Genomic DNA, 19,842 nt, shown 5'->3' on the forward strand with positions numbered 1-19,842 from the left:
ATGGCAAGGAGTTTACTGTCCTCCAATGGCCTCCACAGTCACCAGATCTCAAATCCAGGTCTCCCTCGGAAAAGAAATTTTTAATCTCAAGGGACTTCCTGGTAAAATAAAGGTTAAATAAAATAAATAATCCAACAGAGCACCTGTGGGATGTGGTGGAATGGGAGATTGGCATTATGGATGTGCAGCCAACAAATCTGCAGCAACTGTGTAATCCTGGACCAAAATCTGGGGAATGTTTTTTACTTTTACTAGCAAGAGGGTACCTAATAAAGTGAGTGTATGTTGCGAATTGGTGCTATGTAAATGAAACTAAACCGAACGAAATTTTCTTTATTACTCCTAATACATTTAGTTTTTTTCACCATTGTGTTTTAGTAACACCTACACTTGAAGCTGTGGCAATATTGGCAACCTGATATTTGTTCCAATGATAGATAGATAGATAGATAGATAGATAGATAGATAGATAGATAGATAGATAGATAGATAGATAGATAGATAGATAGATAGATAGATAGATAGATAGATAGATAGATAGATAGATAGATAGATAGAACACAGCACACCAGACAGCATCATAATCGGCATTTACGCAAATAGTCAGCTGGGTGCAGCGCTCCTCCTCTGCAGTCTCTTCCTCGCTTTAACCTGCTCAGTCAGTCAGTCAGTCAGTCCGTCATCCAGGAACTCTCTTCAGCGCTACCTGTATAATTGATCCAGATAAGGACTTTTCTTCAGGCATGATTCGGGTTTCTTCGCCCATGGTCGTGTTGCTGCTGTTTGCGGTGAGTCCGGTCAGAGTTTCAGTCTCTTTTAACTGAAGTGTTTTTCCACGGTCACAAACCGTGTTTTCTAAAGCCTCTTGTTTATTTGCTGTTGTCTGAAGCTTCTACGGAGGTCTCAGAGGGACCCGAATTCCCTGTACGTACTGCAAATCTATAGTAAACAGAATGCCCTGCCTGATAGTTGATCCTTGTTATGGACACACAGGCTGTAACTTGAGTGAGCGCTGTTGTACCGTTTTGTACCTGGACGCAGAGGTTACTGTATGCTTCTCCCTTTCTGACAAAAACGTTTCCATAAGGACAGACTTCAACAGACCAACTGTCAGAAACATTGTTCAGGTAAAGCATTAAGTTTAGATGTGTTGACTCCTTCATTTTATAATGGGCCAGTCGAACAAATACCTGAATACCATGGAAACGGAGCTGTCACAGAGAATCGTTTCTCATTTTCTCACCTAAGATCTTGTTTACATCTTTACCTGTGTTAAGATACTGTAGTGCCAAATTCTGCTGCGGTACAAATTCATAGACTATCTGAAAGAGGAAAGCATTAAGGTAATTTATATAGCTGGCAATGTTAAAAGCCATACACGGTGGATTGCTAATGCATTACATTAGAGACTGGTTAAGATGCATAAATACCTTGGAATAAATAGCCTGTATAAGCAGTAATAGATTTCTTACTTGAAAATTAAGGGTCCAAAACGTTGAGTTGTGTTAAGAGTCAGCATACCACCTCACGTCAATTCTGTTTTCACTTTAAAATATGATTCCATTAGGTTCAGCAACAAATTTTATAGACTGCAGTTACTTTGCAATTACTCAGTAATTCAGTTTGGACCAGAACAAGTTAACACAACTGATTAATTTGCATTATGAATCCTGAACTAAACCAGATCCCTCTTTTGTTATCCATCACCTCTTTGTTTTTAACATTGAACTTTTTAGGGGCTGTTTTTATTGATGGTTGATTCTACTAACAGGTAAGAATTGAGCTGTTTAGCTGTCTTTGTTGTCTTTTGTGGTGGGTTTTGGAATAGCCGATCCAGAACAACATGAGATCAAAAAATGATTATCCAAGTGAGACAAAGGAAAACCATGAACATATTCTGTGTCCTCAGTGTTTCACTCATGTCATGTACCTGGTACGGCTTCTATCTAGCCAGTCAACATTCCCTTAGACATTGGAAAGCCACTCCTTTCTCAGAAAGCATAGTTAAGTCTCCTGGGAGTGCTGGGGTGTGTCAATCTGTCCTCAAGTCTGCCACACAATACAAAGGATGGGTGTTTTAACACACCCACATGGGCCACCTTGTTAGAGATAAGTGTATGCTAAATTTTTGACAGGTATAACACTGTGTCCTGTTGCCACAACTGGCAAGGCTGACTAAAGTGCCGACAAAATGAAGGCAAAATGGATGCAATGCCACAATCCCAAACAGCTGAATTTAGCAGAACTAGAGTCCAAGCAATACTTGGTACTACTGACAAGCCCAAACCAGAAATGTTTTTTTCCCCTTGCTTTAGCAAAATATCACTGTTAATGTATAACGGTAACAATTTTGTCATGATTCACTACTGCCGAGTCAAGACAACCAAGACAGGCAGCTCTATAAATGTTCAGGGAACCTTTCCACATATCTGGTGGAAAACCAGACTTTGAAATTTTAGCTTTTGTAAATGCAATGCTGGAATTGTTTGGAAAGTGGATCAAACTGTGAGTCCTGAACTGTTGTCACATGTAATACTGACATTGACTCCTATTAATGTGATAATGTATAGTAAGAATAGGTTTCATGCTAAAAAATGAACTTTCAATAAACTTACAAGCTATAAAAGTAGCTATGTAGTTTGCTAGGTAGCTAATGTAGCAAACAAACTGGATTAAAGGAGAGTCCCACTAATTTGAGAAGCAACGTTGGAAAGTAAATGACAACATAGCATGAAATCAACACATAATTCTGCACCCCATATTGTTAAGGGCCTTGCTCAGCAGTGGCAAGTGCAGGTTGGTGGAGCTTGTGGTGCTGGGGCTTGAACACTTGACTGTCTAATCAGAAACCCAAAGCCTTGCCTGAGCCACCACCACCTGAATGGGAGGAGATGCTAACCTTTCAGTCTGCTATGTTTCTTACGTTACTGACAAAGTACAGCTAACATAGTAACATAGAAAATAGGAGTCAAACCTTGAGTGGCATGACAGTTACCTGAGTGGGGGTAATGTTAGAGTTACACTGAAAAGGGAAAATCGATGCACAAATATAATTTTGCACAAATGCATTGAAAAATAAACTAATGCAGAAATTTAAGGTATCTAAATTATAGGTTAAGAATAAAACGTCAATTCTTTTTAAAGAAATAACTCAAAAAATAACTAGCATACACATACAACATACAACCAACCATACACCCACCAAGTCTGAAATAGAATGGATGAATGTTTGTCACAAAAACTGAAGAACTGACACCCAGACAGGCACATATATCGATATTCTTCATTTATTTGCATAGCTGGCGCGTTCCCCTGATATCACAGGGATGTTAGCATTAGCAAAGATAGACGTTGTAGATAGATGTAAGTTGTAAAACTGTGATATCTGGGACATGCTAGACTTTTTTTTTTACATGTTTTAATCAAAGAATTGCCAAACAATGTTTGCATAAACAGATTGTGTAAAATAATAATAATAATAATAATAATAATAATAATAATAATAATAATAATAATAATATTTTAAAAATCTGCTTTTTGCATTTGTTCAGTGTTCATTTTTGAGTTCTCTCTAGTTCATGACTGTGTGGTTTATAATCCTCAGTGTTGTTCTACATGATGAAGTGACTTTTTTCTGTACTGAACATTGGTCCAACTACTGGAAACAGCTGGCCTGCTGTAACACATGTTCACAAATACTCTCGCAGCAACTTAGTTCCTCAGTCCATGAAATCAGTCAGTACTTACTGCCGCCCTTAAAATGTGTTTATACTCAGAGCATAGGATCACAAATACACGTTATTTCAATTTAGTATGGATTGTGTTAGAAGCAGAATCCTTCAGCTCCTGAGCATTAGCAGCGTTAGCAGCTACAGCTACTCTGTGCTGGCAGACACTCAGCTCCTGGCCTGTGTTAGCATTTGAAAATCCTAGTTTAGTGTTAGCATGTCCTTAAGTTAGCTGAACTGGACAGCAGCCAAACATCTTTTGTACAGTTTAATGCTACATCAACACCACTGCTACAGTTACCAAGTAGACAGCAGAGAAGTGTGATTATTTTGTTATGAATCCTTCTGTGGTCAGCAAACACACCTATAACTTCGTCTTAATAAAAAGTAAGAGGCTCCACCTGGTGACACAACAAGGTACAACCACAATGCATCTACAGTACATTTTCAGATGGATAATCTTTACTTCCCTTATCTTTTGCCTTATCAGGTAATATATTTTTAATCAACTAAAGCATTTGTAGCAAATAATCTGTTAACAGTTAATCAACACATCCTAATCTCAGGATGTGTATACTGACAGCTTAGGCTGAAAGAGGCAATAACATAGGCATTAATGCCTTTTTCATACTTATTGAAAACCTGGTGAGAAACCATGCTGTTTGTTCTTGGTATCCGTAGAAGCATTTGTGTGTGCGTGTGTGTGTGTGTTGTCAGTTTGTCATAGAAATAACTGCAGCTGTTACAGAAGATACTGTTTGTACTTTCAAAATTAGAAACAGCAGTCACATTTCAAACAGTTGCCTAAGAATATGCGAAGCAGAACATTAAATAGTTTTTTGAAATATCTTCCATAGTGCACCCAAGTCAGGATAACTGACATATCAGCCTCTATGCGGCTGGTGAGGTGATGGTTTATTGTGAAATAATTACATGTGTTTTTTATTGTTAGGTTGTTGTGGTGGTGAGTGCAAACTCTGGAGAAAACCTGGTAAGAAAAAGAAGAGAGTGGATTCTTCCTCCAAAGCCTCTGAAAGAAAATGTGGACTATACTCAAATGGAATCTATTGCCAGGGTAAGCCATTAATCTGCAATTTGCTTCAATTCTACACACTAATTTAGGTGCTGCAGAAAATGTGATATGTAGCTTTTGTAAAGCATCATTTGGGGCTAATCTTTATATTAAATGTATTTTATTTTTTTCACTGTTAGAGATAATGAAAACAGAAACTGTCAGAGCAAAAACACAATAACAACAACCTAAGTAATAATTACAACAATTTTTCAAAAATGGTTAAAAGGGCAGCTACACTCTGCCTTGCACATACAGTACATTTCAAGTTCCATGCCTCTGAAAAGGAAAACTCAAGCATAAGTTCCACAGGGGTCCAGTGTGTGTGTTTGGATGACCAAATCTCCAATTTGAGATGAATATCATTAACCAGCTGTGATAGGGACAGACGAATGGGTTGACTCTTACACCAGAAGTGTGCATATGCAGGACATTCTTGCTTTTATAGTACAAATGTTTTTTGCTTTGTTGGTTTTTTTGTGTGTATTTTGTGTTCTGGTGTAGTGAAATTATCAGGTCTTCTGCTTTGTGTTTCAGATTCGATCAGACTATCAAAGTGGGACAAATGTTCTCTACTCTCTAGAAGGCATTGGCGCAAACCAACAACCCTTCCATGTGTTTGTCGTTAACCCTAATACTGGAAACGTTCGTGTGACCAAAGTGCTTGACAGAGAGTATATTGATACATACAATGTGAGTGACTCTGTTCTATTGCACTTTTTTACTTTTGTGTTATTTTATTCCCTTAATAAGTTTCTGCTTTCTATATTTAACATTGAGATGTTTGGCAGCAGGGCTGCACAGTGGCGTAGTGGTTAGCACTTTCGCCTTGCAGCAAGAAGGTCCCTGGTTCGCGTCCCGGCTTTCCCGGGATCTTTCTGCATGGAGTTTGCATGTTCTCCCTGTGCATGCGTGGGTTTTCTCCGGGTACTCCGGCTTCCTCCCACAGTCCAAAAATATGCTGAGGTTAATTGATTATTCTAAATTGCCCGTAGGTGTGAATGTGAGAGTGATTGTTTGTCTCTATATGTAGCCCTGCGACAGACTGGCGACCTGTCTAGGGTGTCCCCTGCCTTCGCCCGAGTCAGCTGGGATAGGCTCCAGCACCCCCCGTGACCCTAGTGAGGATTAAGCGGTGTATAGATAATGGATGGATGGATGTTTGGCAGCATTTGCTACACAATTTTTATGTTAAGACAAATGACAAGGACAGCAGCATTTAAGTTTTTATTTTCGACTGTTTCAGCTGTCAGGTGTTGCTACGTTTCGTAATGGCACCCAGGCTGAGAAAAAAATTGACCTACGAATCAAGGTTGAAGATGAGAATGACAATGCTCCAGTGTTCAGCGTAATGAAGCCTGGCGAGGTGGATGAGCTCAGCCCTGCAGGTCAGTCTTAAAGATTCTTATTCTGATCTGCAGTGTGTTCGTTATATTCAAAATAGAGCTTTATGGTTTGGTTTTGATAGCATCTTTCTGATAGTGTGCGAGTCAGAGAGAACAGAAAGTCAAAAAATCAACAGTGACTAAGGAGGAAGTTTTGGGGAGGTGGGGTGCTAATAAGTGCTACGACTAAATCAGAGAGTGTGTATTTATGAAGCAAAATATAAAGTCTCTTAACACAAAAACCTACTGGTATTTTGAAAGTGTTTTTTTTTAATTCCAAAATTGCATTATGTGTTAGAGCCAGAAGCTGTAACAGCAGTGAGAATTGTCAGATTTTCAACTTGAAAAAATGGAAACAGACTAAAAATGTTAAGTAAAATGTCACTGGCATGTGGAGACACCATTTTTCCAGTACTGGTAACACCTGTGGAGACCTGATTGTGGTTTTTTTTTTTGTTTTTTTTTTTTTTTAGTATTCTTTAAAAAAATAAATAAAGAAATGCATCTTTTGTTTGTTTTTTTATATCATTTATGATATTGTAATTTTGCTAAAATACACAAAAGATTTGATTGATCTGAGTTGACTCTACTTCTAGCTATGGTTGTGCTGTTTCCACAGAGGAGCAGAACTTTGTATTGCACTGAAAAAGAGCCCACAGTGAGTAAAAATGCGTCAGGAGAGAAAAAAGAACCCCAGAAACTGTATGGAGTTCAGAGGGTTGATTCCTTCCAGAGGAACTTCCTGTTGAAGAATTCAAACAAGCTTAAAGTAGTTATAGCAGCACAAATAAATGGTTGTAAACGTTTTGTATGTTAATAGCTATTTTAAAAAAAACAACAACAAAAAAAACGTGTTAAGTGATAGTACAAAACCCTACAGCTTGCAGTGTTCCTTTGGAGAAGTTTAAATCTTAACTTTAAAAGCAACATTGATGTCCAATGAGTTTTGTGTGCTTCGGGTTTTTATTTCCTTCTGATCTAGAACATCAACCACTATTGAATTAAGTTTCATTACTGTTTCACTTAATTCTGGTTTGACAGGGACCTCAGTCATGAAAGTCACTGCAACAGATGCTGATGAACCAGGGAATGTCAATTCTATGATCGTATATAGCATCATGGAGCAGAGGCCACCTGATGACATGTTCTACATGGACCAATCTGGGACCATCTATGTGAAGAAGCCTTTGTTGGACAGAGAGGTATAAACTTCACCAATAGTGGTGTCAGTTTTATGTGTTACAGATGAGACTGTGTGTGTGATTTTGTGACTTGACAAATACATTGATTTATATATATGAAAATCCAAAATATGTCATCTCAGAGTAATTCCTCTCTAAAGCAAGTAAGTGCTTGGCAGTGGGGAGAAAAAATTGTCTTTCAACAGACAGAAATCCCCAACAAAGCCAGAATTAGGATGGACACACCCTCTTGTACCTTTGCCCTGATCTGTATCTTGCAGAGGTCTACAGTAATTTTTTTTCTACCTTATGGCTTGTTTTTTGTCTTGGCGTGCAGTGCAAAGAGTGGGATATTGTATCCACTGGCATGTGCTTTTCTATACCTCACCTAAGTACCGGATACAACTCAAAGATAATTACAGTGTAAGGACCAGAATTTGGAATGTGATAACAAAGGGTTTGAATACATTTAATACATTTTAAACACCATCTAAAAACATGCTTTCACTTTTTAGTGTGGGCTGTTGAAGGCAGATTGATAGGGAATGTGCAATTCTACCAGTTTAAAATGATATACAACATTACACTGTATGCAAAAAGTGAAGACGTCTAAATACCTTTCAAATTCTCTCCACAAAGATACCTTGTCAGGTAAATTTGTATTATTCCAGGCACTGAAAATGTGCATTTGTCACATTGTTTTACACAGTACTTAATGCGTCTTTACATTTTTTGGCATGATAATATTCCATCCTGTTAGATTATTTTAGGAATTTGACATGCAGCAACTCCTGGATCTCTGCTGTGATCAACTTTGGTCTACTCAGACATTCATTGCAGCTGGGAATTATAATGTGTTCTAATTGCAGAAAGATGATCAGTACTTTCTGGTGGTGAAAGGCCAAGACCTAAATGGCCAACCAGGGGGACACAGTGGAACTGGCACTGTTACCATTAATGTACGCGATGTGAATGACAATCTTCCAACACTGGAAAAAGAACAGGTAGTTTTTTTTATTTTTCTTACACACCCCTATATCAACTTGTTACTACAAACTGGTGAAAGTATAAAATGTTTCCAAATCTTTATATTCTCGTGACACAGACCACACATTAGGCTAATACCAAAGAAATAAACAAATGTGTTATCTTAAAATATTTAAAGAATCAGTGTTGAAATATGTATATGTGCATATTTCAACAAACATACATTCGATCTTCTTTAAACTTGGCTGTTATATTGCTGGAGAACTGATGAAGTGCAGTGTCGAGTGTAAAGCAGATCGGATGAATGGTTGCCGTTTTGGGGCGTTTAGGGGTCCTTTTGGGGTCCTCACCCTGTGGGCGGACCTTTTGTTTGCTCTGCAATGTCCTCATAGGCAAATGCACACCAGGTGATGATGTTACATTTTGATAAAGTGTAGACTCTCACCCCATGGCTTAAAGGAACATGTGGACCATTTGTGGAGCAGATGCCGTAACGCTATGCCTGCATTCTAATCAATGAAAGTGGCTATGTCAGGCATGTGAGCAATGCTTAAGTAGTGTACATGTGCAATGGAGATTCGCGCTGCAGTAGACCCGTCTTTTAGCTACGGTTGTTACACAAGGTGTATGCAGTCTTTCTACACAGAAATGGGTCATAAAGTGTAAAAAAATGCAAAAAAAATTTTTTTTAAATATTTCTTTAATTAAAGTACAGGTATACAGAAAATCACAAATTTTGGATCAAACACTATGAAGTCTTGATCACCCTGTTAGCATATCTGCTCCACCAACAGCATATGTTACTTAATCAGTGTAGCTACTGCACGCTGCATGTTTGATATGGGTAGTGGGGCAACATCATCGTATTTGATGTCGAAGTTCAAAGACAAGATTCTAGGAGAAATATCTGTCTGTCCTGCATCTGTTAATGTTAATTAATATACACTTTGACCACTAACAGCAAGCACTGCACTGTTTTACTTGCAGTATGAGGGAGACATTGAGGAGAACACAGAAGGTGTGGAGGTGATGAGAATCAAAGCAGAGGACGTGGACCTCAAGGGCACAGAGAACTGGGAAGCTGTGTTTGATATTGTCAAAGGCAATGAGGCTGGGTATTTCAGCATCAAAACAGACCCCAAGACCAACGAGGGCATCCTAATGCTTGACAAGGTAGTACAGTTTTGATTTCAAATCAAAAAGAGGCTAGGTGCAGACATGACTAAGAAACTAAATAGCTGATCAGCAAATGTATGTAAACATGTAGCCATCTGACTCTGTAAAATTTTGTAAAATGTAACTGCTTAGAGTTTTTGATTATGTCAAAACTGAAACCAATGTTCTCTGCATGTACTATTTCACAGGCTGTGGATTACGAGGATGTAAAGAACCTTGAACTAGGGCTTGCTGTAAGGAACAAGGCTCTACCATATGAATTTGGATTAAATAATGGAGGAAGTGGGGGGGGTGGAGGTACCGGTGGTACTGGTGGTGCTGGTGGTGCCGATGGTACTGGTGGTGCTGGTGGTACTGGTGGAGCCAGTGGTGGCGGTGGCACAGGCAGCACAGGTAGTACCAGTGGTGCTAGTGGTGCTAGCAGTGTAGGATTTAAAACCTATCCTATCAAAATCAATGTGAAGAACCAGCCTGAGGGGCCACGTTTTGATCCCAAAATCAAAGCTATTCCAATGTCAGAGGGAGGCCACTCCATCAACATTAATGATGTTATTGCCCGCTACCCTGCAATCGATGGAGACACTGGGAAACCAGCTGAAAATGTCAGGTCTGCACATATACAAACACTTACACATAAAGACTGATAAAGTGTAATATCAGCTTTACTTTCTGTGTACAATAATGGTAATGGACACATCCTATTTCTATTGTAGGTATGCCAAGGGCTCAGACCCTGACAACTGGCTAACCATCGACCCAAAGACGGCTGAGATCAAACTGAACAAGATTCCTGACAGAGAATCTCCAGCCCTGGTCAATGGAACATATATCGCAAAAGTACTCTGCATTACAGAAGGTACCTACTCCAGCGTCAGATGTTTTACATTACAGAGCTAGTCTTGTTAAAGGCAGCTGTGGGTTGATGGTTTATTTGGGTGCACTACATCTCTCTGGTGCCCAGCCTTTTGGGCTTTAAAGACATTTAACAATGAAGCATGACAAAATCACAATGTACAGTTCCAGAAGCTCTGAAAACATTACATTTTCAAACTAACAGGAGTAATGCAAAATATACACACACACACGTATATATATATATATATATATATATATATATATATATATATATATATATATATATATATATATACACAGTATAGTGGATAGGATTTACAGGTTGATTGTCTATTGAGTCTGTTGTTTCAGGTTCAGCAGGCGGACAGCCTGTGGAAATAAGCTCCTCCTCATCCTCTCTGTGTTTGCCTTCAGGCAACGGTAACGCCGCCCTGATGGCAGCAGAGACAACAGTCTGTGGCTGCGATGGGTGGGCTTATTCGCAAGCTTCCTGGCCTTTAACCTGCAGCGTTTGTTGTAAATGTCCTGCAGGTTGGGGAGGGTGGTTCTGATGGTGTGCTCAGCCGAGCAGACCACCCACACAGCTGGGTGCTGCTGCCCATCCAGGTGCTGACACTTTCAGCCAAACACTGTAATGGTGCAGGTGTAAAAGTTCCTGAGCACCTTGAGAGGGAGCTTGAAGTCCCTCAGGCATCTGACACGGTAGAGATGCTTTCGAGCTTTCTTCACTAGAGTGTTAATGTGACGGGATCACGTCAGGTCATGTGTGATGTCAACACCCAGGTATTTGAACTGTGATGTCAGTGAACATAGTTTCTGTGACAGCTTAGAAAGTGGGATGGACAGTTCATAACATCAGTCATCTGTCTATGGATGGACAATATGAAAAACACCCTTGATGTTGTTCAGTACAAAACTGCTTGATGAAAATGTAGAACATAAATGACACCCGATGAATATTGGAAGCACAATCATTGGTCAGATGAGACCAAGATACATTTGTTCATCTCAGATGGGGTCCAGCAAGCTTGTTATAGCCAGGACTATCACAGTGAAAGCATAGTCCTGATAGTAAAGCTGGAGGTCAGAGTGTAATAATATGGGTCTGCATGAGTGCAAAAGGTGTGGGAGAAGTGACATTCATAGATGCAACATAAATGTCTGTGGACATACCAAATCAATGACTGACAAGATGATTCCCAGTATACAGAAGCTTGACAGAAGAGGAATATTTCAGAATGAGAAATATCTAAATCACGAAATCACACAAGAGTTTCTACAGAAGAAGAAAGTAAAAACTATGACATAGATGAGTATGTTGCCTGACTTGAATCCAACAGACCTTTGGGGTATTTTAAAGAAAAAGGTAAAGCAAACCAACCCACCTCTGAAATCACCTCTGATGAATGTCAGAACATCTCTCCACATGATGCCATACTCTTGGTGAATGGATCACCCTCCTAAAGGACCACATAATGATGTCACCAGTTCAGTATATTGCAGTGCAAGCACTGGCTGTGACATTTGCCTTTGCTGATATTAACATGCCAGTGGTAGTATAAAGAATAGGAAATAAGAATAATGAAACGATAGATTTGTGCTACTGTCAATCTGAACAGAAAATTAGCACAGCAAACAGTTGTCCACCAGCATCAGGACCAAAGTGTCTGTCTGTAAAACTTGCAAAAAAATAAAAGATAAGCAAAGCAAAATGCCAAGTGAAATGTTTGGATTTCTGTTTTGTCATCGCAGACATGCCAGCTAAAACAGCCACTGGCACGATCGCCATTCAGGTGGAAGATTTCAATGACCACTGCCCCACTCTGACCAGTGACGTGCAGACTATGTGTACCACAACGGATGCTGTAATAGTGAATGCTAACGATGAGGATGCGAGTCCAAATGGACCTCCTTTTGAGTTTGCCATCATCCCAGAAGGCACTGAAGGAAAATGGCAAGTTCAGAAACTAAATGGTGAGAAAATTACTTTTTAACAGATATTGTAGTTGGATATAAAAATAAGCTGTGGTATACAAGAATAGAGAATAAGTTACAAAATGGCTATGTATTGACAACTTTTGTGCCTGCAGATCTGTTTCTTTTTTAAAATGGGTTCATATGAGTTGTTTCAAGCTGTACAGTTAATAGATTATGATCTTAAGCTACCCTAAAATTTGTTTTGACTAGGACACTTTGTGTGAATCTTAGACTCAATTGAATACCGAGTTCAGAACATTTTGTTTCTAAACTAGAATGTGGACTTCAAGTCTTTAATCCAGAACACAGTGAATTTCAGAGTAATGCATTTTTTTCTTTACTTTTTGTTTTCTTGTCCTTCTTGTTGGCAGACACTGCAGCTATCTTGAGGGCTCAGGAGTCCTTGTGGCCTGGTTTCTACGAGGTGAAATTTGAGGTGAGGGACCAGCAGGGAGAAGCCTGCCCTGAACCACAGAAAGTGAAGGTCCAGGTTTGCACCTGTGAGGATGGAGTGGTGTGTGGACAACGAGGTGCCAATGGCCAGCCCAGCAAGAAAACAGAGTTAGGACCTGCAGGCATCGGACTGCTGCTTCTGGGCCTATTGTTGCTGCTACGTAAGTAGCAGTGACGTGATGTGATATGATGCTCATTCTGATGAGGATCAAAAACGTAACATCCCAGGCTTGATGGTTCCAGTGCTGGAGCAAGTCTGTATCTGTACTTAAAATACAACTTGCCACATTAAGAATGTTGCTGAAGAAGTTGTCTTGAACTTCTATGATTAAAATACATGTAGCACTGCTATGCTTCATTTCTGGTGCATCAAAATGTATATAAGTTGCAATAAAGAATTTTTAGAACAGGGCAACTTTTTGCAAAGAGGGTCCTGAAGCTACCACCTAATTGGTTGCTCAAGATTATCAGAGTCCTCAGCCCCAAACACTCCAGCATCATTTCAACCACCATTACCTCTGTGTTGTGACTCTTCCTCTCTACGGTAGTCATTAATTTACCAGCACTGCTGGAGGAGACAGTTCAAGTGGAATCATTGAGTTTCAGGTTTGCACAGCTGCTGTATTTTGTGGTTGTTGAAAACTTGGAGGTGTAAAATAGAAGCTGAAGATGTTTTTTCAGATAGCTTCTCAGCTTTATATGTCAGTAAGAAAGTTCCTGAGCTGTTAAATTCCCTTTTCAACATAACTGATGTTGGTCAAGCCACAGATGGTGTTGTGCTAATGCTGCACAAATGCTTACTGTAAAAGCAGGCATAATCACACTGTATTGTGTCACTTAATCCTAAACTGCACCTCCCCCCATTGCACCTTCGGAGTATTTAAGTTGGACTAAAGTTTTTTTGGTTTTGTTTTTTTTTTTTTTTTACAGTCATCCCTCTGTTGTTACTTCTCTGCCAATGTGGGGGTGCTGCAGGTTTTCCAGACCTCTTTACTGAGATGCCTTTTGACACCAAGTCACACCTCATTAATTACCACACTGAGCACCAGGGAGAAAACACGGTGAGGCCAACATACTGAAACACTTTACCTTTGTGGTTGAGATCAGAAGTATTGGCATGTCTGCTTGAAAGCATTAAGTGATTTTGACCACATTAGAAAAAAAATTGCTATATTGTAATGTTCTAATGCCTGTCTGATTATAGGAGATGCCACTGCTCAACATGCCAACACAAGTGGATGGAGATATGGTCGCCATGGGGATGGGTGCAGCGAAGACAACTTCAGCAATGTCACCTATGGCAAGTTTGGGTTTCCAGCCATCTGTCACTTCCATGAATGGGATGAATGGGGGTGCCATTCAAGAGGGTTTTTCAAATGTGAACAGAGAAGGAATGTGGGGAATGAACCAGGATGAAGGCAGCGGCTTCTATTCTGAGTATGAGGGCATGGACTCACGAGGAGGTGGAGGAATTTACGCTGGCATAGCATTGCCAGATCACTTCCTGGGACAGTACTACAATCAGGTGAGTAGTCAGCTGACCAATGGAAAAGGCTTAACAGCAGAATAAAGCTAAATTTCTGATTGGCGTTAATTCTAAATATCTGTTTTAAAGAGCCCTTAAAGTAACTTGCTTTGCATTAATTGACTTGCTTTTGGGCACTACCACTTCACAGTGGGATATCAGACATTATGTATGTTTTCTGATGTTATGCAAACAGATGTCTGTGGTGTGTCTAGTACCTAATAGTGAGATGTGTAATCTTTGATAGTTTCTTTTAAACTGTGTGAAACTTCTGTTTATTTCAAGATGAAAACACAAATTAGATTCATAAAAGAGACTCATCAAAAAATAAACTTGTTGGTGAATGCTCTTTCAACAGAAGGTAGCAAGTGGAACTGACAATCTTGGGGTAAAAGATGGTCTGTTAGTGTACGACTACGAGGGCCAGGGCTCCTCTGCTGGCTCAGTGGGCTGCTGTAGCCTTCTAGAATCTGAAAATGACCTGCAGTTCCTCGATGATCTTGGACCGAAATTCAAGACTCTTGCTGAGGTGTGCGGAGGCAAGAAGATCCAAACTGAGGTCAAACAAGTGTGCCCTCCTCTGCCCAGTTCATCCATAACTACTGCCCAAGCATCAGTATCCAGTTTGATGATGGCCCAACAGCTGCCCGCTTCACCCAAACTGCAGCCAACTATCCCCAAGGCAGAGCAGTCTGTGGTCAGGAAGGCAACTGAGAGTTCTCAGTTGGAGATGGAAAAGACAGCCACAGTGAGGGAAGGGATGACCACAGTGAAAACAGGAGTGGCGAATCAAAACCAGATGCTCTTACTGCAGCAGCAGCCACAGCCCGTCTACTACACCACCACCCCTGTATTGCAACCGATGCACTATGTAGTCCAGCCACAAGTTCAGAACTCTGTGCTGCTGACTGAAGCACCAGCCACCAACCTTCAAGGTATGGTACTGGTTAACGACACCCAGTCTAGGCCTTCCCAAGGAGTAATCATTCAAGGGACGACAGTGATGTCCAGTGCACAAACCCAGGGCCCCGGTATGGTGTTAGTGGCGAATAATGAGGTTCATGGGAGCCGTGGAAACCTAATCCATGCTGGAAACTTCTCTGGTTCCCAGCCTATGATGCTAGTTGAGAGCAAGGTCCCTGCAGCATCAGTGAAAGTGTTGAAGGGAAGCCAGACACGCCTTGTTCAAGGAGGTTCTCTACAGTCAGGAGGGCTTTCAGGATCTCAGACAGTCCTGGTGGTCAGAGAACCAATGAGCAGCAGTCAGCTGGTTAAGGAAGCAGGAAGTCTGTCCCAGAAGTGTGAAGTATCTGGCCTACAAAGAGTCCTCGTCAGCAAGGGCAGCCCATCCATTAGCTCTCGGAGCAGCAATTTGGGATCTTCTACTACCACGGTGAGCACAGCTCCCACCTACTCCAAGGTGGTGGTGCACGAAACGAAAGACATTCAGTGAATGAAAAATTGCCTAGACAGCAATAAACCTTTTCCAAATGCCAAAAAAAACTATTCCTCTACCCTATTCTCTGGTGATGGGGGGGCTTGTGGGACTCAAGTAATGCAAAACAGCTAATGCAGAGAGAGCAGATTCTTTATAATACCTCTTTTAAATTTGATAATATAAAGTGGGGAGGGATGGGGGAGTGTGAGGCCCCCAAAACACAGAAAACATTACAGTTAATTGATCACTACTCCAACAAGGGTGAAAGTAAATAGTTAAAATGTTAACAATAAAAAAGTACCAAATTGGAAATTATAAAAAATCAATATTAATAAGCTGATCCTGGAATTATTCCACCTGACTTATCAAGCCTTACTTTGCCATCCCTTTTCAATGTACACACTGTATCATCTTCAGTCAACTTGTATGGGTAACTTCAACTTTGTTGCATCATCATGTTATGTTTCAGGCTGTCTACTGTTCTATTGTCTTGTATTGTCTCCTACGTAGTTATATGATTATATGTTATTTTGTACCAATAAAAAGAAAATATTAAATCATCATTTTGGAATCTATTGGATTTGGGTTGATTTTTGTTATTATAACTATGGGTTCAAAAGTGTTAAGACCTCTTCTTCTTTTTGCTGTTTCATGGTGATAGAACCATTTAAAAAATACTTGATGCCTTTCGTTTGGGTATTGCTTAAAGTACACTGTAAAAAACCTAACTGACCTGATTTTCTTTTCAAGTGATGCAACTTGAAGGCAATGTTCTGTGGGGCTACTGTTAAATGTACAGTTGTGAACAAAAGTTTACCTACACTTGTAGAGGTCATGCATATCATGGCAGTTTTCAGTGTCCAATGACTCCTAGAGCTCTTCATTTTCTATGATGGAAACGTGTCTTTGTCACAAAAAACAATCATCCGTTTTTGTCCTTTCATAAATTTACAATAGATCTTCGGGTCAAAAATATGCATACAGCAACTTGAATCACGTGTTTTGGTGATGTAGATAGTTGTATTAACTTTTTGTGAGTGGTAATGATTTTCTACAGAGGCTGACTTTGAGCAAATTTCAAAAAGACCCAATTTGACACAGTAAACCACAGAAAATACAGTGGAAAAGCCTGAGGAGCTTAGCACAGATGTGAAAATGTAAATCATTTACTTGAGCAAATCAGCTAAGTCACTTGAAATCATATCAAAGCAGCTACAGATCCCAAAATCAACTGTTTGTAAGCATAACGTGCATGACATAATTGTATCACTACTGGGATCAGGAAGAAAACATAAACTATCACCTGCTGCTGAGAGATAATTGGTCAGGATTGTCATGGATTGCGGGGATTTTGAACCCAAATGTGAGAAGCGACACAGAGCAGACAGAAGGCAGACTCCTGTGGGGGCAGCAGACGAGGGGAAGGTGCACGCCGGCGCTTGGCACCTGGGGGAGCGCGGCAGCTGCAGCCTGGATGACCGGCGGCTTCTTCAGGGAGCGGGCCGGCCGATCGGAGCAGTCAGAGGCGGGGAAGGCTCGCGCCGGCGCTTTTCTCCTGGGGGAGCGCGGCTGCGGTGGCCAGGGATGGCTGGGGTTCACGTCCACTGTCTGGTGGACGACAGGGGGGAAAGACGCGGGCTGCTCCGTCGGCTCTGTCTCCCGACTTGGAGAGGAGGTAGACAAAAATGATCGTGCAGCGGCGGCCTTTATAGGAGGATGATGAGAGGATTGGCTGCAGCTGCGTCGGTTCTCCAGCTGTTTCTCAACCTCTCTCATCAGCACTGTGACAAGGATAGTCAAGAGTCAACCAAGAACCACCAAAAAGGAGATCTACAATGTATAAGAAGCTACTGGAACACAGCTGTAAGTGTCCACAGTCAAGTGTGTGTTTTACATCGATATGGGTCAAGTGGGGTTGCTGTGCAAGAAAGAAACTTTTGCTCCAAGGGCTCAGCTGAAGTTTGCTGCTGATCACTTGGACAAAGAAAAGGCTGGAGTTTTTTTTTTTTTTTCTGGAGAAAAATTCTGTGGTCAGAAAAAACAAAAAATTTTGCTATTTGGCCACAGTGACCAGAAAAATGTTTGAGAGAGAACGGGTGGCACCTTTAACCTCAAGTACACCATACCTACCATCAAGCAGTAGTACTATGTTCTTGGGTTGTTTTACTGCCAGTGGAACCTTTGCTTTAAACTAATAGAATGTCAGAAGATTAGGGTCCTGGATGTAGTCAGGTGTTTCAATAAAAAAAAAAAAAAAAAGACCCAAAACACATCAAAAATAGCAAAGAAGCAACTAAATCTGACTAGAATTAAGGTTTAACTTGGGAAATAAGAGCGAGAGTCCTGAAATTTTGCAGGCTTATTGATATCTACATATGGTCTTACATACCTACATACAAGCAACACTGCTTTGATAGAAGAATACAAACCAGATTTATGATGGTATATGTTACATTATTCCTCAAGCTATGGCTCTTCAAACATTGTTCCACAAACTGGCACAAAGAAAACATGCAACTATTGGCATAATCCCATCTCTTTTCAAAAAATTATGACTCCAGATTTTATGTTTTACTTAATAACATACAAATGGACGGACAAACATCAGAGGAGTATGAAATAGTCAGGCAAGAACCTTTTAAAAATTTGGTGAATTGAGGTGGAACGATCTCATAGTGGAGACAGATGGATTCTTGCTATGTCAAACTTACATGTGTTCCATTTGAATAATGAACCACTGGTCAAGTCCTGATTTCTCCTGTGATGGTACAAATGATCATATTACTCATTAAACTTAGAATTTTATTTTGAATAACAGGGCTGGTGTAGCAGTGTTGTTTTTTTGTGTGTTTTTACAACCAGTGCCCCAGTGCAGGGTCATCCTCTGCCTTGAGAAGAAGACAATTGAAGGTCCCTTCTTCACTTCCATGCTCCTAAAGCTAGATCTTGTTAGGCCAAGTACTGTCACAGCTTGCTATTTTAGTAATATTTACCTGGCAATGATGTGTGCTTAGCTGCTTGTATGTTGCTCAAAACCCTCCACAGCTCATTCCCATTTGTCAAGTCTGTTGAGGCTATCCCAGCTGACTTAGGGTGAAGGTAGGGTACACCCTGGTGACAGGGTGTACCCTACCTTCACCCAGGTTTACACATACAGGCAAACAAGCACACTCACACCTATGGATAATTTCAGTTAACCTCAGCATATTTTTGGACTATGTGAGGAAGCCCACACAAAACCCACGCATGCACAGGGAGAACATGCAAACTCCATGCAGACAGGTCTGGGGCCCAGGCTGGGACATGAACCGAGGATCTTCGAGCTGCAAGGCAACAGTGCTAACCACCAACCCACTGTGCAGCACTTCATTTCATATAAAATGAAATATTACATGCCTTGTTTTTGTTACGGGTTTAGAAGGCGCTCAGGTGCAGGAAATGAGCAGACACGTAGAAGCAGTTTAACAGAGTTTATTCACAAGACTGTGATTTCATTACAAACCAAAACAAAGATCGAAACTATCAACACTGTTACTCGAGAAGAGCACTCTAACACAACTAGTGGTGAGGAGGACAAACAACAAACAATGACGCTAACTCATGGTGGGTAATACCCAGGCAAGAAAGGATAAGCGAAGCTTTACAAAAACTGCAAAACTCTAAACCCTAGCACAAACAACAGGCTCGAATGTAAACTTCTAGAAACTCAACCTAGACTATAACTATAGGGCACAGAAATACTATCCAAAGTTACTTCAATAAACAATCACAAAATGAATCTAAGGCTGATGCTCGGACTGGGCTCACACTGGAGGACCTCTGGTGGATGAAATCCATAGAGAACTTGAGACAGCAGGTAGGTATGGAGAGGACGCTAAGGAATGGCTGTGATGGATGAACCCCGAGTGGAGGAGATGGCGAAGAATCCAGGTGAGACCAGGCAGGTCCAAAAAGGCTGTATCACGATCTGGCACTGAGAGGTGAGTAGCGTCTGGTTATATGCTGAAAGAGTGAGGTCTGATTGGCAGCGTTTCCACCTGCTCCTGAACTGGCTGATGAGGGTGA

General features: G+C 40.7%; 1 protein-coding gene across 1 annotated transcript; it reads left to right on the forward strand.

Annotated features, from left to right (window-relative positions):
- The first annotated feature begins 630 nt into the window (after positions 1–630).
- On the forward strand, positions 631–16,352 carry dsg2.1 (desmoglein 2, tandem duplicate 1). The gene is made up of 14 exons (XM_023290851.3): positions 631–788; positions 4,681–4,803; positions 5,338–5,493; positions 6,047–6,188; positions 7,227–7,387; positions 8,236–8,370; positions 9,341–9,526; positions 9,718–10,136; positions 10,243–10,385; positions 12,137–12,358; positions 12,733–12,975; positions 13,745–13,875; positions 14,019–14,339; positions 14,698–16,352. Exons 1-14 carry the CDS (start codon positions 744–746, stop codon positions 15,790–15,792), a joined length of 3,522 nt encoding a protein of 1,173 aa, XP_023146619.2. The 5' UTR covers positions 631–743; the 3' UTR covers positions 15,793–16,352.
- The last annotated feature ends 3,490 nt before the right edge of the window (positions 16,353–19,842 follow it).

This window comes from Amphiprion ocellaris, chromosome 2 (assembly GCF_022539595.1).
Source record: "Amphiprion ocellaris isolate individual 3 ecotype Okinawa chromosome 2, ASM2253959v1, whole genome shotgun sequence".
Taxonomy (NCBI): Eukaryota; Metazoa; Chordata; class Actinopteri; family Pomacentridae; genus Amphiprion; species Amphiprion ocellaris.